The 24,177-nt window shown below is 40.6% G+C and overlaps 1 protein-coding gene and 1 long non-coding RNA gene across 8 annotated transcripts in view; one reads left to right on the top strand and one right to left on the bottom strand.

The window, feature by feature from the left end:
• Positions 1 to 358: 358 nt before the first annotated feature.
• LOC137473047 (uncharacterized) lies at positions 359 to 2,486 on the bottom strand. The gene is made up of 2 exons (XR_010998582.1): positions 1,160 to 2,486; positions 359 to 525 (listed from the first exon to the last, which is right to left on the bottom strand). It is a non-coding gene; the product is annotated as an uncharacterized lncRNA (long non-coding RNA).
• Positions 2,487 to 3,120: 634 nt separating this feature from the next.
• The window catches only part of CPEB2 (cytoplasmic polyadenylation element binding protein 2), a 51,249-nt gene continuing 30,192 nt past the window's right edge, over positions 3,121 to 24,177 (top strand). For 2 of the 7 annotated variants that reach the window (XM_068188701.1, XM_068188704.1), the window contains exons 1-3: positions 3,160 to 5,127; positions 7,764 to 8,042; positions 18,060 to 18,150. In XM_068188701.1, the coding sequence (XP_068044802.1) occupies positions 3,952 to 5,127; positions 7,764 to 8,042; positions 18,060 to 18,150 (1,546 nt within the window). In that variant the 5' untranslated portion in view covers positions 3,160 to 3,951. Of the gene's footprint in view, positions 5,128 to 7,763; positions 8,043 to 18,059; positions 18,151 to 24,177 lie in introns of all 7 variants that reach the window. The other 5 variants (XM_068188705.1, XM_068188702.1, XM_068188703.1 and 2 more) reach the window with 5 other exon arrangements.

Genomic DNA, 24,177 nt, shown 5'->3' on the forward strand with positions numbered 1-24,177 from the left:
GCACTGCTGGTTAAACTCACCACACAAAATTTAACACCCACTGCATGATGCAGAACACCAGACAACATGATCGTTGTCTTTCAGGCACCAACAAATCCAGGAGAGCTGTCAGCCCTGGCTCTACCACAGGCCTCCCAGGTGAAGTCAATGTCTGGCACATTTGTTGGAATGAATATACAGAAGCAGGTTGATTAATAGCTGCAAAAACAGTAACTTGGTTCTACCATACTGACAGCTTCCTTTGCAACATCTTTTTTTTGTCAATTTACATATTATGTACAGTGATATTGCATATGGCTTGGCATTTGTAATGTTTGTTGTCTAGTCTAAGGAACTCATCCCAGCTCCATGACTGGAGCTTCTTCAAATCACTCAGGTGAGGCGTGGCTCTGCCAGCATGCTCCCCTCTTCAGGCAGTCTTGCTTCAGTAACCATCAGGGAACATGGAGTCCAAGACTCTCAGCACACTCTAAGGTCTGGAAAGGCAAATTTAGGGAGTTCCTGTGTTGCAAATAGTTGAGGCACCTGTAAGAAGCATAACACACACTTAGCTTGTTCTTACACATTTATTTAGGCACTTATTTTCAGACAATATTACCTTCCAACTAGTCTAATCCAAAAAAAAAGCTCTCAAGCCATCTCTAGAAAAGCTAAGATAAAAGAAAGCAGGAAGGAATCAAGGGATTAGAAGGGAGAAAAAAACATTAATGGAAGAGGGTGTAAAGACCAAATTGTCAAAAATCAAGAAACTGGAGACTGGAGAGAGAAAACAAACTGCCAAGGACAGGCCTCAGCACTTCTTGATGGCACCAAGGTCCCAGGTAGGAGATTTGACTTGGCAGAGGAGAAGCCAGAACTTGTGGCCTCAGCACACAGGGGGTTTCATATCTGAGGAAGAAGAGCATGCAGGATGCTTGTTTTGATGCTTGGTACAACTGTTCTTGCTTGTATTGGAGTCAAGTAGTGTGTGCCACAGGACCAGGGACCACCAAAGACCTACTGGATTCTGCATCAAGACAGCCAAAACCTTTCTTTATAATCAACAGAGAGATCAGGTTTCTCTCTCTAAAAGTACCTTGTTAGGGGATGAATCATCCTTTGATAGCACCTGTCTTTTGTTTGTGGAACATTAGGCAGCTAATGCAGAGTGGACACTTACTTTTTACATGATTAAAAATAGATGATCTTCACTCCGTAAAAGTTGACTTAACAAACACATGCAATTGGGGTGAGTGGCTACCATGCCAGAGATAAGCTGTCGTGAAGGATGTGAGCACTCTTGTCTTTCAGTCAATTTAAAAAATACTTGTGTATGCCAAGACAGCTGTTTTGAAGGAAGAATTGCTAGAATTTGGGCTTGCTTTAAAGGTGAGGGACAGGGAAGCTGACTGCTCACAGATAAACCCCTCAGTTGAACAAGTTCCTACACACTTTGCAGAACTAGGCAGCTGGCTATAGGAGAGTGCAGTGCAGCAGTGCTTCCACCCTTGTTAGACATTGCCTGAGAACGCCCCAGGTAGAGGACAACTTCTGTTCAGGCTTGCACACAACTCAATGTCAGGTGTATGACAGGAACACAAAGGGAAGCCAGATGCTACCAGTTCTGCAGCTCACCAAATTAATGCTTATGAGAATTGTGCTGTGAAGCAATTCAGTCCTCAGAGAGGAACCAGTACTCGGCCTGCAACATTTACTCAGCATGCAACCATCCGTAAGGCCTTGGCCTGCACTCTGGATTTTTTAGCCCCCGTAAGCTTGCCAAGTTCTTGAAACAAATGCCAATATAACAAGAAATTCTGGAGTGCCATGCCATAATACAGCAAAGACAAACACATATCAATTATTCTTTGATGGTGCAAATGCATTTACATACTAACCCTGCAAGATAGCACGGATTCCCCAATATATATCCACACAGGTTCACAACCACATCAGAGATTACTTCAAATCCTAAAACAATTTTTCCCCTCTATGTTTTATATGCATATAGAAAAAATATACAGATGTAAGAAAAAAGAACTGTTACACTGGGTCAGACCAAAGGTCCATGGAGCAGGAGGAATGAAGCTACCCAGTCACTGATGGTGGGCATGGACAGATACCTAGAGAAAAGTTCAACAGGTCAGGCACATAGTGACACTTTCCCCAAGTACTCACACATTCAACAGCCCTGTATGAATTCTCTCACTGCTGAGCTACAGCCTTCCCAGAGCACAAAGAGAGGCCGCTGGTTTTAGTCTTTACAGGGACATATACACTGACATCAATGGTACATCTGTACGTGCCAAACTATTAATTTGTTTGCATTGAACAGCTGCCAAGAATGTGTGCTTCCACTGTATGGAAAAGGTAAAACCCCACCTTTGATACTGGAATACCTCAGAAGCCACCAGCCCGCGCCACCACACCTCAGCACGGGTTCCGCCCGAGCTCCCGTGGGTCTCTGAGGTGCCAACAAACAAGGTTTGCTGGCAGGCCCCGGGTGTGCAGCGAGGAAGGGGTGAGGAGCCCACGTTTCCGCGGGAGCTCTGGACGCTACAGCGGCCCACGGGATAGGGAAAAGGACAGGGAGAGTCCGGCAGCCCGCTCCCAGCGGGACACGGGCACACGGCGCAGCCCCGACCCGCGCTCGGAGGGGCGGGGCCAGCCCGGGCATGGGCGGGGCCTTGACACCCGGCCCGTCTCGCGCCGCCGCGCTCGCGCTCCACTCCCCGCCCCGCCCCGCCCCGCCCGTGGCGCGCGGTCGTGCGTCAATGCAAATGAGCAGCGCGCGAGGCCAAGGGGCGGGGCGATCGCCCTCTGCCCCGCCCCGAGCGAGCGCCTGACGGGATCACAGGCGGCAGGAGAAAGCGACGTCACGGCTGCCCGTGCTCCGTCTGTTGGGATAAAAGCCGATCGCAGCCGCTGCCGCAAAACGTAATAAAATCTCTCTATTGCAAGAGTTTCACGCTTGATGATAGAAAGGTCATCAAAGCCCAGTGAGAACCTTCCTTGCCCAAGAGGCCCCCAGGGCTGGCACCTGCCTCGGGTGAAGTGGTAGCACCCACCCGGCTCGTCGGCGCCAGGGGGGCGGGCTCCCGGCCTGATGCATTATTCATGGCGGGGCAGGCCCACAGCCTCATTACCAGGGCCCGCCGGGCTGGGGCGGGGCCTGTGACGTCACTGTGACGGATGTTCCGGCACTCTTAAGGGCGCCGCCGCGGCTCCGAGCCGGCAGCGGGGCGGGGGTGGCCGGGGGGCGGCAGGAACCTCGCTGAGGAGAACGGGTCGCCTGCCCTGTGGAGGTACCGGCGGCCTCCCCTCCTTCCCTCCCCGCCAGTGCCAGGCCTGGGAATGCCCCGCTGTCCCCCTGCGTTGCGGTGTGGCGGCTGGGGGGGTCGGACGGAGGAGTTTCTGTCCGGGGACAGTGACCTGTCCGGGCGAGTTCCTGATCTGGTGGATCCCTGTGGGTGCGTTTGCAGGCGGGAAGGGCCGCCTTACCGAGGGTCCCAGTAAATGAAAAGGAAAAAGAAATCTCCGATAAAAATGGGCTTGTATCAAAAAGCTGCGATATTTTTTAAAGCAGTACAGTGGCGTTGATGGGAAAGAAGAGAGCTTTATTCTATAAATAAGCTATTTTGGGACTTACATAGTGATTTGCGATAGGCGGGTGTTTAAACTCTCCCCCCGCCCCCCAACACTTCGCCACAACGATTATTAATTATCTTTGTCTCTTTAGTGTGCTGAGGTGGGGGTTCACCTCTGCGCCGAGCCGCTGTCAGGGGAGCTCCCGCAGACGGCCACCTCAGCCCCTGCCCACCGCCGGCTCCTTCCCCTCCCCGGAGCGGCCGCGGCCGCCTCGCCTCATTCCTCCTGCCCCTTGCCGCCCACTGCAGCCGGTTCGTCCGGCAGCCGGGTCGCCGCTGCCCTCCCTGTTTCTCCTCATCGGTCGCTGCTGCGCATCATCAAAACATGCAGGATGAGCTGCTCCTGGGGGTGACACAGCAGCAGCAGTCAGGCAGCGAGAGGCTGGGCAGCAGCCCCGCGTCGGGACACCCCCCTCTCGGCCACCCCTCCTCTGACTTTAAACCCTGTCTCAGCCCCCACCAGGATTTAAACAAGCAGCAAGCGCAGCAACCACAGCCGCCGCCTCCTCAGCTGAGCCAGAAGAGGAAAGAGTTTAAGCAGCAGCTCAGCAGCCCAGCCCAGCTCGGCAGCAGCCACCCCCTGAATAACCACCACCCCCCAGACTATCATCACCACCCCCCTCAGCAGCAGCAGCAGCAGTTCAGCCACCCCACTGACAAGTACCAGCAGCAGGAGCACAGGCAACAGCAGCAGCTCCAGCTCCTCAGCGCTCAGCCCCCGGAGCCGCCGCGGACGGGGGATCACTCGCACCACCGGCCCGTCGGCCCCGCCGAGCACCAGGGCGGCGCGGACAGGGGGGGTTTGGAGCGGCTCGCCCCTTCCTGCCCGGGGGGATCGGCGTCCGCGGACCCCAATGTGGGGGTGGCCGCCGCCTCCTGCGTGAATCCGCCTTCGTCTCCTCATCTGCAGGCGAGAGCCAAGCTGCCCCCCATGGAGTCCCCCCCGAACAGCCACTTACTGGGCAGCCCCGGGAACCTCCTGCCCGGCGGGCTCGGCTCTGGCTTCAGCAGCCTGCAGAGCCCGGAGATCCCCAGCCCCCATCACCAGAGCGGGGGCGGCTCCTCCTCGGCGGCTTCCCCTCCTCCTCCGCCGCTGCCCGGCTTCGGCACCCCCTGGTCGGTGCAGACCTCGTCGCCGCCTCCGCAGCAGACGCAGCAGCCTCCGGTCTCCAGCGGCGGCGGCGGGCAAATCAGCGCGATGCCACCCCCGAGCCCGGAGTCCGAGACCAGCTTCTACCCGGGGATCCCGTCATCGATCAACCCCGCTTTCTTCCAGAGCTTCTCGCCGGTGTCGCCTCATAACCCCTGCGCCGGGCCCTTCAGCAGCCCCTTCTCGGCCGCCGCCCCCCCGCCGCCGCCGCAGATGAATTTACCTCAGCAGCAGCAGCAGCAACAGCAGAACCGGAGATCCCCTGTGAGCCCCCAGCTCCAGCACCAACACCAGGCGGCGGCCGCCGCTGCCGCCTTCCTGCAGCAGAGAAACTCCTACAACCACCACCAGGTACCGGGCGACGGCCGCGGCGGGGAGCCCCGGGGCGGAGAAGGGGGGCGCGGGGAAGGGACGGAGGCTCCGCTGCCCTCGGTTGGCCGGCCGCGGCAACCGGGCAGCTTCGTTCTCGCCGGCGCCGGGCGAGGCTGCGCGGCGGTGACAGCCCGGCGGGACCGCGGCGGCGGCAGGGCGGGGCCGGCCCGGCGGGAGGGAGGGCACCTGCGCCCCCCGCCCGGTGCGGCGCCGGGCGGCCGGAGGGGTCGGGCCGGAGAGGTCTGCGGACAACAGCCGCCACTCTCCCCGCCCGTTCCGGGTGGCAGGTGCCGGGGTAGCTCTTCTTGCCCTCCTTGGTGCGCCGTCGCCTCCCGAGGGACGCCGGGGTTTAGTCGGGACGAGAAAAGAGGGTTTGCGCTTGAAAAAAAAGAGCTCAACCGCTCCTGTTGGTGTCTGGGAGTTCCGCCGTGAAAACGCCCCCCTTGTCCCCCCGAATCGTCCGCGGCGGGCGCAGTGTCCCCGGAACAATGAGTCTGACAGCTCCGGCCGGCGCCGCCCCCACCCCGGGCAGCCCCTTCCCCAGGCGCGGGCTGGCCCTCGGGCGGGCTCGGTCGGACGGGCACAGGTCGCCGAGAGGAGGGTCAGATGCGAAAGTTGACACCGTGCTGCCTTTCAGGGCTTTTGACTGACGTTGCTTGAATGTGTATCTGAGGACAGCGCAGCGTTTCAAGTTCTGTAATCGATTTTAATCGAGGGTTTTAACAATCCCGTGTTAAAATGGAAGTTTACGTTTCTTCCTGGAACAGAATATTTTAAGAAATCAGTGAGAAGCAAATCTCTGTTAATATTACCAGTTGTTGCATTATAAGCCCATTTTGCTCCAATAATTTGCTAATTTATGAAAGGCTGAAGTTACATAGGCCTCATCTTAATTTCTTATTTCATTCTGGTATTAAATCCGATCAGATTTAATCAGTGGCGATTCATTTGTATCAGAACTGGAATCTCACATAGTATGCCTGTTGAAGAACTGATTACGATGCATTATGATTAGGAGCTAGTTGTCCTTAACATTTCTAATAACCTTCTTCAAACAAATTCCAGGCAATTCTCCAACAGTGAGGTGTACAGAAATTTTCTTTCACTTACATGTTGTGGGTATACTTAAACAGTGCCATGGCAGCATAGCTAGCAATATTAGAGGCTTGTTAACATTTGGCATTATCTCTTAAGGTTTGTTTCACAATAGAGTGCCTGCCTCTCCCAAAATTCCAATGCAAGTATTCAAGTTTTACAACGCAATTATCTATAATTATATGGAATAGGATGTTTTCCTGGTCACTTGACCAAGAATGGCTTTAGTGGTTTTTTAATTTGTTTTCTGGGGGTGAGGGTGGTGGGGGTGTTACAATTTTATCTTTCTGTCTTCAGAAAGTTCTCTTTTACCCGATACATAGCATATTGACATGCTTTAAATTTTTAAGTTATTAGAATGCAGGTTGAGGGTTGCTTGCAGCTAAGCTTAGAGATAAGAGTACTGTGTTTTCACTTCACAGAACTGAATTTAGAATCATCACACACACCCCCACTCCATTTCTATGTTTGAGGAAAAGCGTTTCCAAGAACAGTCAGATTTGAGACTACTAAAGATAAATACAGTTCTTCACTGTCAGTCATGCTCAGTGGGTCCACCTCTTGGTAATATGACAAGCACTATAGGTCACTTTTTAGCAAAAGTTTTACTTATGAATAAAACCTTAATCCTTTAAAAATTATCTTTCTAAAAACTGCTTCCATTTTTATATTAGAGAATATAGTGCACTTAAAAGTGTATTTAGGTAGGTGTAAGGTACATCATATCTGGATAGGAGAAGAAATCATCAAAAAAAATCCTAGAATACACCCTGCCGAATCCCACAGATTCATTACTCTGGAAATTACTCCATTCATTACTCCAGAAACATTTGAGCAGTGGCTTCAGAATAATGCATTTTAATGGAAACGTTAAGGTAGCTCCTTCAAACAAATTCTCTGTACAGTAGTCAGTGTTCTTTTTGCTCTTATATGGTAATACTGAGACAATGATATTCAAAATACTGGAGTGGGGGGAATTAAATCTGCCATTTGAATTTTAATTTTTAAATCTCTAATCACTGTAGTGAAATATTACCACTCACTGAGTAGAAATAGAAATACTGTTTTAATAATTTTTAATTTATATATTTGAAATTCTTCTGTTAATTTTGCAGAAATCTCATACAATAGCAAGTAACGTGTGATTAAAAACTGGTTTCAGGGTGTTTTGGAAATTGGTTTTGCACCCTGGAATTTTTTTTCTGCATAGCTTTAAAAATGCTACCAGTCACTAAAATTATTAAGATTATAATCAAATTTGCCTGCAGAAGTACTGCAGCATTTTTTGGGGAGACATATGGGGGAGTAGGAGTGACTTTTATTTTTTTTTTTTTTTTAATGAAGCTGTGTTTTCTTCCTTGTTTCAGTAGCTAATTTACATGTTATCAGAAGAGAGTGGTTTATAGAAATCTCTGCGCATTGCTTACTTGGTAGTTGGTTGTTTTGGGGTTTGGGTTGTTTTAAGTAGAAAATAATTTCAAGTATTTTCAGAATAATAGAAATTAATCTTTCTTTTTTAGCCTCTTCTGAAGCAGTCGCCCTGGAGCAATCAGAGCAGCGGCTGGAGCACAGGAAATATATCCTGGGGAGGAATGCATGGCAGAGACCATCGTAGAACTGGAACCATGGGAATCCCAGGGACTATGAACCAGATCTCTCCTTTGAAGAAGCCCTTTTCTGGTAATGTCATAGCTCCTCCTAAATTTACTCGCTCTACTCCATCACTGACACCAAAATCGTGGATTGAAGATAATGTTTTCCGAACTGACACCAACAGTAATACTCTCCTTCCTTTGCAGGTAAGGATGGTATACCTGGTGTGTTCATAGTCTTACATAGCATTTTTACTTCATTCATTTTACATGAGAACTAAACAGTAGTTGCAATCCTGATACTTGGTTTGACAATTGTGTTTCTGTATTATTTTTAGTCTTAAATTGCAATTAATCCCCATGTGTTGAGTGTGTTCAGCAATATATGATTCTCACATTTTAATAAGAATACTGATTGTCAAAAAACATACAATCTGTAGGCACTGAGGAAGCAGTAAAACATAGTATGTTTAATCCAGCAAGTGTTCTCTGCCTATGGTAAGGCTCATATTCTTATAAATTCCTTTAAACCTCAGGGTATTTTTTGCTTGCTTTGTCCTTCTACTTAGGTTTTCTTACTTTTGTAGATGGTTCTAAAGTCTTTGTCGTGTTCGTCTTTTACTGATATATTTAGGCTGATGTTAGTTTGTCAGCAAGATTTTTTCCTTCACATTGTAGCACCTTTTATGTTTTTTTTTGTTTTTTTTTTTTTTGTCTGGAGGCTCTGTGATTTAGAAGTATTAAATGGAGGGATGTGTCTTAGAACTAAAGATCTGGATTCACCTTCTGAATTTTGCCAGTGACATCTTACGTGACTTTCAGTGAGTCACTTAACTCCACCCTCAGTAATCTCTTGGTAAAATGTTGTTTTTCCCATTTTATCTATATTAATTTAGTTATTTCTTGTTAGCGGAGGTCTTTCATTTGTCATAATTTGCATAAATGGTAATCTAATGCTTGTATAGCTGAAGTAGTGACCAAAGGTGCTCCTTGGGATCAGACTTGCCTTTAGAGTTCTGGGTTTTCATACCATTTTTTTCATTAATTTGGTACAGGAGGCCATGTCCTGACTCTGTCCAGGTGCACTTTGATACTTGCAGTGTTTTTGCCGCTTACCTGATTTTTGGATGTGCCAAAATTATGCTGAAACATATACATTTGGACCTGATACTGTCAAGACAGATTCCATGAAGCAGCCTTGCTAGCTGGAATATCGTAGTTGAATTGTCTTTTGTGTGGGTAGAAAGATGGGGAGAAAATGTGGTATTCTTCAGGAATTGTGTTCTGTTAAGGAAAACATATTGCAGATAGATAATGCTTTGTGCAGAGCAGGGCAGCAAAAATAGTAGAAAGTAAATACTGAAATCTGTCACAAAGATGTTAATCTAAGGAACAGATTTAAAAATATTAATGTCATCGTACATTGAAACTGCTGTAGCATATACACTGGAATTCATACATGGCTAAGCACACAGGTTGTGAATGCATTTGCTCATCCTGTATGCCTTACAAGTCCATGTGACCAATACTTTGAACTTTCAGAAGCTTCTACAGCAGTTTTCAAATATCGTTGAACTCATTTTATGTCTAAACAAGCATCTCTGCATTTAGGCTTTCGTCTAAGTAATTTGTATGTAATAAGCTAGGAAAGAAATCCTTTTAACTTTATAATACCTTAATGTTTCTTTGTAAGGGTTGGGGGATTTTTTTTAAGGCATAATACCAAAGTAAGAAGTTGGGCAATCTTAATTGTTGGTTACACCTATGAGCACCAGACCCACCAATTAAATAGGCCTGTTTGGCTATATTTATGCTGTTGGTCTGTCTCTGCTTAAATCTCCCTGACGTGTATAAAGTCATAGTTGTAGAACACAGTAAAAATAAACCTCTTTGAAAACTTGCAATGTTATCTACTGCTATTGTAGAAACACTGTATGTTTCCATAAATTATTTTGCTACACTGTCATGTTCTTATTTTTCAGTTAGTACATTATTGTTATATGATTAATTCCTTGTGATAATTATTACATTTTGCAAGTCATACTGAAATAGTTAAATAGAGCTTAGAGCTTGTGCTTCTTTTCATCAGAACTTCTTGGCAATTTCAATGCTGTCAAACACCCATCTTGCTGATTTGTACTGTGCTTGTCTCCTTCCATAAAAGGCTGTGGTATTTAGATTGAGGATTCTTAAAGATACAGTAGCAATTTCAGAAAATACTAGAAAACTAGTACAAATTAAATTTTGTGCTGTTTGGAAAGTCTAGCACAAAAGCATTTATGTGCTTGTAGAAGTTACCTATCTCTTCCAAGCTTCCACAGAGCAAACACATCTTAGCATGCATATTGGATACATACTGCATCCTTCACAGTCCTGCAGAATACCTTTTTCTCTGGGATAACAGCAGTAACAATTTTGTAGGGGAGGGGACAAAGCATCTCTTTTCTCAACTCTAGCTAGCTCAAAATTAGCAAGTTAAAAACTGGCTTAAAAAAGGCAGTGTTCTCAGGGAATCTGTGTAATCTTCAACATTCAGCTACCATTTTTTAAAAATGCTATATATTTTTGCAAAGCCCAGATAGCAGTCAGCACATCAGCTACTCGTCCATTTTCTGAAAAAACACGTACCTCATGCAAACATGATAAACCACAGGGGAATTGTATGCAAATTTGAAGCTTTGCCCTTCCATCAAACTTCTTTATTCTTTGGTGTTTGCGTTGCTAGGTGGGCCCCAGAATAGAACTGGCATCAGTTCTGATGAAAAAAACATTTCTTGACATTAAACTAAAATACAAGTGACAATGAATGTCATTACTGATAACTGAGTCAACTATTTCATCCCTATTGTAGGGATGAAAGCCCATTTTTTGTACTTCTTAGTTAAAACTGAAACATATCCCATATGAAGTTGAATTTACAATGGCCACATTACTTGCAAAAATGCTGCCTTTGCTTGCAGAACTTATGAAAGACATCTCTTAGGATTTTTTACAAGTTCAGCAGTTTGTTTTTGGTTTTAAGTAAAAATAATGAAACATCATGGCAACACTAATTTAAACGTGAGCAAATTAAGCATATAGCCAAGTTTTCTTATGTGCCTCACTGTTAGAAGCTTTTCTGCCTTTCTCAGGATTTTAAGATAATACAAACTACATCAAATACAACTCATTCATAGACATAAAACCTGTAGATGTAATTTTGTCTAAGTTCAGCCATCCTGCTTCCGCCATTGTAGGTACTTCATATAGGGAAGGATTGTTGCCTTGCACTTGAATCATTAAAGGAACAGTTAGAAATCTTGTCGAGTATTGACGCCGTACAAGTTAAGCATTTAATTGAGGGGCCTATTTCTCTCTCCTTAGAGACAATCTAGGTTCCTTATTTAGATAATCTAATTCTCTAAAAGAACATACCTGGCACCACTGACCTTACACAGCCCCTGGGATTCCACTTTAGGCACTTACATTGCATTTCAGGAAGTCAGATGATATGAATAGTCTCTTTTATTCCCTGACCTAAAGTACAAAAAAAGTCCCCGATTATAGGGTACAAAGCTGAAAATATATTTCTAAACTTTTATGCAAGTGTTTTTCCCCAAAAAACATACTACAGGCCTATCTGTGGACAAAACCCAAGGACCTAAATCAGTTTTTGTATATCCACTTTTTTGATTTACACTGCATGTATGAGGAAAATAATTAACTATTTCTATTTTTACTTTTTTTTTTGAGAATTGCAGTTTCTGTTAACTCTATTTTGATTGCAAGCTTAGTTTTTCTTACCATCTTGCAAATAATCTTATTAAAACCGGCTAAAAATGTTTAACACTACATATCAGTGCTCAACTACTTTTGTTCTAGTAAAAACACTGCATTCTATGAACATGAATCTAATTTCTATGTCTCTTTTGAATTAAGGAAATACACCGTGTTTCTGGGTGGTTTTCACCTTGATTTGTCCTTCCTGTTTGTTCAGACAAACAGTGTGTAATGTTCATGGTGCTGAAAGCTGCGTGTTCTTATTCTGTGTTTAAACATAGCTCTCCAGCTGGGGATTGGTATGGTGAGGTAGTATCTTGCACAATTGCAAATTTTTCTTTTTCTATTTCTTTTTGAAATGTGCTCAGGTTTTCAAAGAAAGCAAATTACATGAGAAACAAAATGAAGTCTAAGGTTGCATGTCACAAGAGGTGTTAGTTTTAGATACTTAATTTAAGCTGCTGTCTTGTTCTTCTGCCTTAGAATTGCTTCCATTTGGAAAATTTCAAATTTTCAATGTGACAGTTTTAGTATAATTTCATAAAGCTTAACATTTTCAATGGCTAATCTAGATGATACGCATACTAGTGAATATTAGGTGAAGAGCAGGTTGTTCAAGTTGGGTTCTTGCCATGTTTAGATTCCTAGATGTCTAAGTGTGGCCCATTTTTTCAAAAGTGCTGAGTGTTTGGCAGCTGATGGTAAACTTTAAGGCATTGAGATTATCTGGCTGCAGAGTTTTCTTACTCTTCAGAGTAATACAATTGTCCAAACAGTGATCTATAAGTCAGGCTTTACCAATTAATTTTTACTGAGGCTAGAATTTTACAGAGGCTGGAACAAAACAGTTTCAGAGTTTTTAATGCAGTGGATTTATTGCCTGGGACTGATTAAAATAACACACCCCACCAGATATTTGTGTTTGAGGGGGAATGCTGTCTTTGGCCATGCTTTTAACTTCAGGATCGCAACCTTTGAATAAATAGTATTAGGAGCTACACAGATTAGCCATTCAAAGCAATCAATTAGTGGGAAGTTTGTAGGTCTTACCATGGAAGTGTTTTTATGACTTCATATGATACAAGACTTTTCTCCCGTTATTTAAATTTTCTTGGGTTATACAGCTCATTCTAGCAATGAAATACAAAATCAGAGTTAGAAAAATTCAATAAAATATTTCACAGCCATGATAGTATAGCAGTGAGTATATGATGGGTATCTTACCTCACCTTGTTCTCTGGGTTAAAATGAATGTGTTCTCACATAAGATCCATCCAAAAGTACATTTGCTATATATGCTGATGTATTTGCATTTAAGTACTCAAGACTGTATAGATATTTCTGGATGTGGGGCAGGGGTGTGAGAAAACCAAAACTTGAATAACAACTTCTTTCAAATTTCTCAATGTCCCTTTAAATATTTCATTGAAACTATTAATATACAAAATTTCTAAATTTGCTGTGTAAGTCAAGATTGCTGTGACTTTAGTCATCTGCATAGTCTGGTGTCTGGTTGTTCCCAGGTTATGAATACATATTCTTGAGTAGAAGTACTCCAGTACTGGGATTTTTTTTGTTAATTTTTAAATGCTTATGTAGCTGGGAAGTGGGTGTGTCTTTGTCACAGGACCTGTTCTTGGTGCATTTTAGGCTCAATTTAGTTAGCTTACTTAGTGTCATTTTAACTTCAAACGCTTTACTGTCGGGTTGACCGTTCACAAATGTCTACCAGACATCTTTAGTTCATCTTCACCACTAATGACACTGTGAAAAGTAACCAAGCAATTTTGTATGTTGACTTTGTCTTTCTCCTTGCTTTTTTTATAGAGCTAAAATTGTAGTTCCAATAGGTTTTCATATTTAGCTTCTCATTTACACTAGTTATGATTTCAACAAGGGGCTTATGATTATAGTATATCCTCAATAAAATGAGAATGACTTGAAATTTAGATCTTAGTTGAGGTATTTTATAATACGTATGTAGGAATTGTTACTACTGCTAGCACTAACACTGAATACTATATCCAGGTACTTTTTAAAGTGTAGCTACTTTATTACTAAATCAGCTGTCACTTTCTAATCTTAAAGCATATTTTTATTCAGGGATCAGGTTTAAGATGAAAAAAATTGAAATTTTTAATATTTTAGTTGGGGAAGCAGTTTTTAAAAGGCTTCTTTAATCTAGCTTTTAACAAACTCAGTTAATTCATCAAGGTCAAAGTTGGAGTTGTTTTTGTAGCCAAGTAAAACCATACATGAAATGACTATAAGCTTTACGACTTTTGTATTCAGCTCCCATCTCATGGTGCTACATTTCTTTAGCGTATGAAGAGGCGTGTAAAGATCATTCCTAAAAGGTACTACCATTTAGAGATTTTAATACCTGTGTTAGCATTCTAATTTTTTACTTCAAGTAGTCCCGCAAAAGAGTAATTTTAAGCATGTTTCCAAAATTCAAAGGTGTCAAACTACTTAACTATGAAGTAGTGTTTGTAGTTAAAAATAAGCAAAATTATTTGCCACCCAATAGCTTTGGTCCTTGTATTTGCTTTATGTATAAGTGACAATATATAAGCTTAAAGATGTGACTGCAGTTTCTGCAAATGCTCAGACAGGATAATCTTTGCATAAATTGCATGGGTATGTATAGAAGTCCTAAGCAGAATGTGCCAAGAAAAACTATTTGTTCATGAGTTTAGTACTGAAACTTGCTCTTCAGAGAAAGCTGCCCTTCTCCCATTTGTGCATATTCAGATGCATGGCTTGGGGACTACTTCTCAAATGCATACTCTTTAGGTTTATTTTGCATGACATTGTCAAAAGCTCCTTCTAGGACTTGTATTCTGTGGGGAAGGATACTTTGTGCTTCTCCTATTCCTAAAGTAACTACCATTTTCTGTAATCTTTCCTACATAGACGATGTTTTACTTTATCATGTCACTCAGTCCACAGTTGTGATTCTGATACGAGAAAGGTAGATCAAGCAGGAGTCAAACATTTAGACAGCTAAAAGTAAAAAACTAGTCTGAGAATTGGTAGTGCTTGGGAGAAGTTAACTATCAGCTCTGAGGGGAAAAAAGCTAACATAATGTTGTGACATTCCACTGGGATGTAGACCTTCTGACACAACAAGAGTTCACAGGATTGATGAGCCACAGAGCTGAAGGAAATGAAAAATATTTAACAGGAATTCAACTTTGACAATTCCAGGGTCAGAATGATAGAAAATGTATATTAATATACATGCTTAGGTATCAGTGCCTTTGCGCTATTGATTATCTTTAGTTTTATTATTTCAATATGGTTGATAAACAGTTATCTTCCAAAACAATCTGAAACTGTCTTTAAGACAACATGGAAATACTTCTAATTTTTGGGACTACTTCCATGTTGTTTTAAAAGTAGGTCCAGGTTGTTTTAGAAGACAAGTGTGTATCAGTTGTGTTGAGATAATGAAACTAAAGCTAATCCTAATTCTTGGGGCTGTTTCCACATGCATGGAGATCTGGAACAATCATTTTCTGTGGTAGTCCTTTTTGTGCTTGTCCTAAAAATTGACTAAAACTGTAATGGAAGTTTGCTGATTTAGTAGTGCTTGCTGTAGTGGAATTGTCCTGTTTCAACAGACCTTTCTAGAAAATACTGGCTGGTGTGTGACCTACATTACTGAAATACTCTTTAAGTTCTGCTTTGAAATTAAAGCTTCCTCTTAGCATAGATGATAACTGTTCTCTTGAAAGATACGATGTATGTATTTGTGGAGCTCAAAGCAGTGTTGTAGCATTATAAAGCCGAGCTGCACAAAGGATTAAAATGAACCTTGTACCCAAAGAATTACTTAGTCCTTTACAGACAGCATGCAATTTGTCAGTGTCATTTGGAATAGAGATTAAAATTTTGAGTTTTAAACTGATTACCAAGATAGTACCCAAATTCATGATAGGGTAGTGTGATGTATGGATAGTGGGATAGCAGAATGCAATTCCCATATTTAAATCCTGCTGTACTTCAGTGTATTCACAACGTTTTGATTTTGTATGGTATCTGCCCATTGTGTGTTTCCACTGCCCAAAATTAAGTAATGCAATTCAAGGGAACAACCACAAATTTTCTGGAAAGGATGTGAAAAGCTTATTTTTCCTTCTGCTTCTAGCAGAGCAAGACCTTTTGCTTTAGATACACAGAACTTTCAAAATGATGCAAGAGTGAAGTTAGAATTATTGCACCATGTCACCCCGTAGAGCAGTTTACAAATAAATTGCAAGCACATGTTCCATGGTTTACTTTTCCATTCGTCTGTAAGATCTAGGGACCAAGTAGCCCTGTTCTAGGAATTAACCATGGCTGAGCCTTTTCGTATAGGCTCTACAGTGTCATCAAGTCTGTAATAATGACCATTTCCCAGACAGTCATGTGTTACCTCAAGACATATGTATATATCATTGTTAAAATAAATATGAAAATATGTAATGAGCCTGTTACAAAGACGAAACACCCTATACAGTTCAGTCTGGTTTTTACCAATACTAGTTATTTTCCCTTATCAGCTACAAAGGTAGCAAAGCATGTTTTGTCTTCACTCAGCGTTGGTTTTTGCAAGAGCACTGACTGCCTACCAACTAGTGCTGTAACCTGAATTTAAGACTTCATTAACAATCCTGATGAGATACCTTCTGAGTGCTAGGGGACAGTAGGAAACAGATCTAGCTTGGTCACTGCTCACACCTTCTATAGAAAGCAAGTTTGCTGTGGTAAGCAGGTTATTTTCATTGTGCTGTTGAGAAACAAACCTGTAAGGGCATGGAAGCAGATTAGTCACTTCAGTTTCTTTTGGTGGTTCTCAGGGCAACTAAACAGAACAAAAAGCCAGCCAGTCCCAAAATTAAGGTTACTATGAACTAAAATAGTAATGGTGACTTGTTTGCACTCAAACCAGGTTGAAGATTGCCTCATGAAGTGTCATTGGCATTTGGTCTGGGATGTGGCAGGAGACAAGAGAAACCTATGTTTTTAGTTTATCATTAAAATTGTCTGAGTGCTTCCAGAAATATTAATTTTATCAGATACTTTATTTTTTAACAGTTTGCTTAGCCAACAGGAGCCCATTACTCTTAATAGCTGTTTGAGATAGAGAGAGGTGGGAAAAAAGGCTTCTTCCTCTTCATCCCAACATTGACTAAACTTTTTAAAAGATGAAAGTGAAACCCTGGTTTCCTCATGGCAAAGCTGATCAGAAGCTGTAGTTTGTGATTCATAGAAAACTTCTGTTCCAAAGCTTCCTTTTTTTACTCTTCCAATGTGAAAAATACCTGTTTGCAGAGGGAAGTAATTTGAAATGAATCTATGGTTCTGCTGAACTGTCATGGAAAGTCACAGTGAGTGTGGGATAGACCTTCTGTCCCTATTAGATACCTACTAAGTGCATGGTTGCGTCTTTAGGAAATTTCACCAGTCCTGGGATGTACATGATGTATTTCATCCTACTCTACTGAATTACTAGAATGAAGACCACAGTAAAATTAAGGCACAATTATAGGATTTAAGTGCAGTACAGTCTAGCCAGAAACCTTGAAAGTAGAAGAGATTATAGTTTTACACAAACTGTTTTCAGATTCTAGAAGGTATCCCAGAAAGATCAAAAATTTAGAAGTCATCTTTTTTCTGTGTCTGTAACTTGGTTGTATTGGAAAACATGGGAGAAAATGGCTTGGGTAAAACAAAAGCAGTGAAAACATTTTCAGTTCATTGCAGTAACTTTTATTACTGTCAGTGAAAATATTTATAAAGACAGTACAGTAACTTCCTAATAATCATGTATAATAGAAATTGTCCTTTATAAGGCTGATAATCTATTAGTAAGATTTGTGATATTTTCTTTTCATAGTTTAGCTTTAATTTTCCACCCTTTAACCATTAAGGGCTGACCATTTGTAACTCAAGTCTTTGTATGCAAAGGCCCTGAAGCCAGCAAGCACAGCCTTGGCAGAGGCCGGTGGCCCATGCCAGGCACTTGGCCAAGCACCAAGAAAATGCTCTCTTTTGTGTGACACCACTGTCCTTGTCCTATAGTTCCCCACATTCCTCACTATTTTACTTGGGCATGAAATGAATTGAACTCTTACAGACATTAGTCTCCTTCATTAATCAGCTAATGCGTAACTGTGTTGTGGATCACTAGAACTGATTCAAGCAGTTTTCAAGGAAACAGGCATTCACAGGCTGTCAAATGCATACACAGCATTTGTTCACACTGCATCACAGAGTTCTTCACACTGCATCTCTAGTTTTATATTGGGATGCTGTTAAAATTACAGTTAATAAAATTAGATCTTACTTTGTATCATTGTCCATCTTCAGAGTGTCTGAGTGGGCAGCTGTTAGAAGGAACTTGTGTCTTCCTTTCAAGTTTTTAGTTTAAAACTACAGAATTTGTATACCAATACTAAGGCTTTTGTTTTCTTTTAGGATCGAAATAGAATGTATGACAGTCTGAATATGCACTCTTTGGAAAACTCCCTTATTGACATTATGAGAGCAGAGCATGATCCACTTAAAGGTATGTTACTATGCTAAGTAAAGAAAAAAGGGTCATCCATTCTGCATATTTGAATTAATACTGATTGTTAATTTAGATTCTAAGTTCATACTAAAATGGAAAATGAACTATTTTTTCACTCAAATGAAAAGTCAATCTTAAGCTGTCTTTTACTGAAAACATTGATTCACAGTTACTTAAAACAAACCACTCCAAATGTTGCCAGATAATTTTCCCTTTCTCGACAGTGAAAGCTGAAAAAAAAACCTAAGTCAATTGATAAAATCCGGATTTGTCCTTTTAAATATTTTTTTTCAAATCTACTGGAAGATACTAATGCATCCAAATCTGAAGTCCAGAAATACAGTTTGCTTTAGAATGCTGGTTCCTCTTACAGTCCTGAGCTCTATTAAATAATTTGACCACAGCAGTAAGCATATAGCTTGCATATGTGGGCTTCCATTTTAACTCCTCTTTTCACTGTACATTAACTCACTCTTGTGAATTCTGTTCTTCCATACTTTCTCGGGTAGCATTTACTATTGAACACTGGGGAAGGGAACCCAAACAATTTCACTTGGGCTGATCAGATGTTACTTCATTTGTGATGTTCTAATTAGATTAACACAATCTAATTTTAAAATTATCCAAGACTTTAGGTTTGCTTTGTAGAAATCAAATCTCTGTATTAAAGCAATTGAAAAAAAAAAAACCAAAAAACTTTTTTTTTGCAGCATTATTTGCTTCCATCCATTCTCAATTTCTAGAGGCTCCTATACTTACTATATATTGCATTAGCACAGAAAGGCCTGTTGTTCTCCTAATTTGAAGGGCACCTTGCTAGTCTGCTCATGATTTTTTTAAGCTCTGTGTAATTACTTGGAAGACCTGTAGCATTCGGATAGCATTTAATGGTATTTTAAGATTTAAAATAGTCAGCCTAAAGTCTGGAGTTTTTTCCCAAGCTGAATCTCTACAAAGCATCTGTAAGTATCTAGCATTTGCTTAAACTGGTAATTTTACTCAATTTTAAAGTAAGTGGAAGCCAAAAATAAATTCTTAGGTGTTTTTAAGTCTGATCTCTTCCTTGTTTGGCCCAGAGAGAATTAATTCTGTTTTAGCAATTACTAAATTCAGTTTCTGTCTATTCTACATGTTTGTAAAACGTGAAGTAAAACAAAAGGTTTGAAACCTGTAAACAGCTAGCCCAGTGGTGACTGCCATGTGCTAAAAGGATGAGGTGACCATCTGCATCATTCCTCTTACAGAGGATTCGTGCTTCTAATTGCCACACTCAGGTGGTTACTACTTGTTTCCTTGTCTGAAAGCTACTGCTAGGCATAAAGCTAGAGAATGCAGATCTTCTACTGCAATATACTGCCATTGGCACCTCTCACATTCCCGAAGATGAAAATCAGTCTGTTTCTTCATTCTGTATATGCTGACTTCACAAATGGAATTGGTTGCTCGGTTCCCCCTGCCATCTCACTGTTTTAATTTTATCTCTGTAAAGCAGAAGAGATTTCAGAGGCACAGTGAGCACAGAAAATACTTTTATTTTTATTCATCTCTTTGTATTTCACTGAGTTACAATAGATGAAAATTATGTATTTCCAACAGTAATTTTGCAAGGAGACTAAGACAAGAGAAAGCTTTAAGACTTGAAAGTTAATTTGGTTCATATGTAGTTTCCTTGAAAAACTCAGTAATTTCCTTGAAAAACTCAGTTTCCATCTGTGCTTTCTAGGGACATGAGAATATGGTGTCAGTGTACAGTTAAGAGATTTTTTTTTTTTAACAGTTAAACAGTGATGTTCCTGCAGTGAAAATTCTGCTAAGTTTTATGTTTGAACTAAAACAGATGGAAGCCATAGATAGTGATGCACTCAAAGGAAGCCCATTTTTCTGTTTGAGTGCCAGAGAACAATGCATATGCCAACTGAATTTAAATAGAGTAATTGTGTGCTGCTATTTAAGTTGATGGATAAGATATTTTTTCTCTGTGGATGTGATTTCAGCTGAAACCGCTATGTTATTAACAATAAGGCATCAGAAATGTTCCTTACAGATTGAAAATGGGAGGAAGAGACCTTGTGGTATATCAGCCTTTTAGTTCTTCTCTGTCTTCTGATTTTTTTCACCATTAATTGGAATTTCTGTAATTTCTGAGCAACTTTAACTTCTTTTTTTTTTTATTTGCCAGCCATGAAACTTTAATTTGGTTATATCAGTCTCTGTGACTTTTTACCAGAGGAAGTTTAACATTTACTTAATACTCCATTATATTTGCTTGCAGCATGCACAGGATTAAGAATATTAGTATTTGTTGCTCTTGTTAATATATAACATATTTGTCGCAACCATAAAGTATTTTGTAACTAGGGAATATTTTTATGACAAGTTTTCAAGTAAATATAAGCACACTAAAACAATGCATCTTTTATATCTGATCACAGCAGTAAAATGAAAGTCCCTGGAATTTTAAGCACGTGTTTCAGATTTAGCTGCTTACAATATCTGGAGTATGACTAAGCATCTTGTCTCCAGTTTTGCACAATGCAGAACAGACAGTCTGTGTGCTAGCTCATAGCTTCAAGTTTTGCATGTCAAGATCCATTTTAGGAGCGAGTCAAATTTCACCACTTTTGCTTTCATGAACTTGAAAAAAAAATATTTCAAATATTACTCACTGAAAGCTAAGTTTATGCCTGCCAGAAAATTGTTTATAGTTGACTAGTTTTGGCTTTCCTTAGACAAAGCTTTGTCACTAAAACACATGTGATCAAAAGAAATTTTTAGCTTTCAATAAGATACTTTCAAGGTAGAGTAATAGGGAGAAGATGTTTGACTTCACTAGTCATTGCAGCAGAAATACTGATCATATTAAAAGTAATCTTTCCCATGCAGCTTTCTTGAAATGCATTTCATAACAAGACCTTAAGTAATGTTTAAGATTATCCCATCCATTCAATTCCAGTGAAATAAAAACTGAAGGTAAATTAATTAATTTTTACATAATTGTTTTTAAACACCCTTTTTATTCTTCTAATAGTTCTTAAAACAATTGAGAGAAGAATTAAAATACTGACAGCCTGACACATAGAGGTATTGCTAGTATAACTCTTCAGACATACCACTTGCATACCTGGTGTTCTTTTTTCTCCTTTTGCTTCCCCAAATATCAATGCATTTTGCTGTCAAGAAGCAGGGAAGACAATGCATTTGGGCTGAAACAGATTATGGAGGAAGCTTAGAAGCAGTTGTTACATTTTCTATGCAATGTATATTAGTATTGAGGAGACTGACTTAATGGCATTCATTACCTGCTGTTTTAAACATCTTTCTAATAAAGATTATGGCACTGAGAGCATTGTCTTTCTTTCAAAGACATTTGTTTTCTGTTTTGTGTTATGAAGCTCTGAAGTTTAAAGCTGTGCAGTTTCTTCCTAGAGTAATTCAAATTGTGCCAAGAAAAGAATTTCTGAAGCTGGAAAAAATATAGAGGAAAAAATTCTCTCCCTTGTCACATAAAAGGCTTTGAAATCTTACATATAAATTGCTTCTTCTTTTTTATCATAGAAACTTTTTCTGATAAAAGAATATATTTTAAGACTGATACACTGATTTGTCTGAATATATGGATTCTGCAAGACAGCCCATTTGGCCTTGTTCTGACTTGCATAGGTCATACGCAAGCATTGGGAAATGCAGTCTCTAGGCTTTCTGTAACTAGGTGTTGTCCAAACACGGGTTTGTGCTGTTGTCTTAACTACGCTGATTCCAGAAACTGTGCTTTCTCAAACTGCTGTGATCCTCAGCCATTCACTCTTACTGGGAAAAGCTTTACTTGGAAGCTTTCTCTCTTCCACTCAGGAGATCTCTTGAAAAACAGGAAAAGGGGTAAGGAATTTTTGATTCTCAGTTTCTTCATACAAAAACTAAGACTTTTTTTTAAAAAGGGGGAGATTAGACATGAAATCGAACTTGTGAATCTGTGAGTCAGTAATGTTTAAAGTAGTAGTGTTTTAATATATGGGGATTCCTCCAACAGTTTAGCTAAATAGGAATAAAAAGTATGCATTTCTAAAAGTAGATTTGAATTTGCCTTAAAATAAAAAGTGAGTATGCCAAGAAGAAGTTTACAAAAATTTAAATTTTCTTTGCCCTTTCAGGAACATGAGATTGCAGAAATGCTAAAACTAAGTCTGTTACTCTTTCCTCATGTTTGTATTAGCAAGACTCTGAATTGGATTCAGTGGGTATAATGGCCCACCAAAACTTTTTTGAAGCTTTTAATTTTTTTCTGTCCTCACAGAAGAGTGCATTGTGTGAGGCAGTCAGTTCTGTTAATATTAATTAGATACGTAAGAGGAGGCTGGATTTAATAGAAATCTAGTTGTATAAAAAGTGTCAGGCATACCTGCTGCTTCTTAGCAATGCTACTTTCAATTTAATCATGATACATGAGACTTAGTAATTAGCAGTAGTATGGTGAAGTTGCAAGTTACAGAAATTCTCCGTGCAAACCTGAACATGATGAGCTTTCTGATACAGAATGGTAATATCAGACACTTTATTTGTTCCAAATAGTAGCAGGTTACAAATTTTGGATCTATAGACAAGTTTTGTAGAGAGGTAGTGAATTAATTACTTTAAATTTTTCAGGAATGGACTAAGTCTATTATTTCAATATTAGATATTTTCTAACTAATTGGTAGCTGACTTTAAACTATTCAATCGTCTTTACTATTATTACTTTTGTAAGCAGATGGAGTCCACTGGAACTGCTAGAAGACCATTGAATGGTTCATACAGGTCTAGATTACTGACATTGAAGCAGCATAGGATTAGACAGGATTTGTGCCATGTTCTTAAAATGGTATCAGGTTTTTTTAATGCATCAAACAACATACAGTGAAAATAGCCATCTAGAAAGATGTATGTGATAGGAGCAAAGTAAAGTGTTACAAGATGGTGCTCCATCTTCTGTATTCTACATTCTGATATTTTAAGTGAGGTTTAATATAGTAAATGTCCATGTAACTGAAATAACCTGTTCAAAAATACTGTAGTCTGAGCACTGTATAGAACTGATCTTGAACCCAATTCTATGTGTGAAATATTCTGAATTTATGTATGTCATGAAATTCAGGTGGACAGCCTAGAAAACAGTTCATTTTACTTCAACAGATTAAGCTGAGGGATAAGAACCTAAACTACCATTATAAGTAAGTAGCAGTGATTACATTTTGAGAAAGCAAGCAAACATTCTATGTTTAAAATGGTCTTAAAGTTGTATGTCCAAGTGGTAGACCAGGTAGCAAATACAGGGGTTTAGTTCATGAGAATGCAGTGAAGTGTGATTTCATTGAAATAACCATGTAAATAAAACTTAGAAGTATCAATACAGCAGTGTACTGAATATTGTGTTAGTTGTTTTCCTTTCTAACCTTGAAATCATTCATTATCTGAGTTAGCAAATTCATCTCCCCAACAGTGAGATGGGGTTTTGGGCTGCAGTGGTAGGCCCAGTGCTGTCCTTCCCTTCCACTCAGTGAGAAGTCCTTCATTATTTCAGCTTGGCATATGTGTTTGAGATGCAGCTTATTTGTGAAGGTATAAAGGGAAAAAAGCAAAAGAATGCAAAAGCAGAATTGCATAAACCTAGAATTTACTATTTTTTTAGAAGTTTTCTTCCCCAGATGTTGACACTTGTGAGCTTCTCTCTCCTACTAGGCCTTAAATCTGACTGTTTATGAAATCACTGCAGGAAAAAAAAACCCTATCCTTTGTCTCTCTTGCTAAATAGGAAAAGAGGATGAATTCAGGTAGGGAGAAAGGCTGTCACCACAGAGTCAAGGAAGCTTAAGATAATGTCTCACTATTTCATTTGTTATTTTCAATAAATACAACATTCTGATTTGCAAGGACCACCTCATACTGTTGCAAGTATTTCTATAGCAATATATATAAACATGATACGACAGTGATCTTGTGAAATTCTTGCTGTTAGACAAATGAATGTTAGCCTTTAGAGCAAAAACCTAA

This window comes from Anomalospiza imberbis, chromosome 4, assembly GCF_031753505.1.
Source record: "Anomalospiza imberbis isolate Cuckoo-Finch-1a 21T00152 chromosome 4, ASM3175350v1, whole genome shotgun sequence".
NCBI classification, from domain to species: domain Eukaryota; kingdom Metazoa; phylum Chordata; class Aves; order Passeriformes; family Viduidae; genus Anomalospiza; species Anomalospiza imberbis.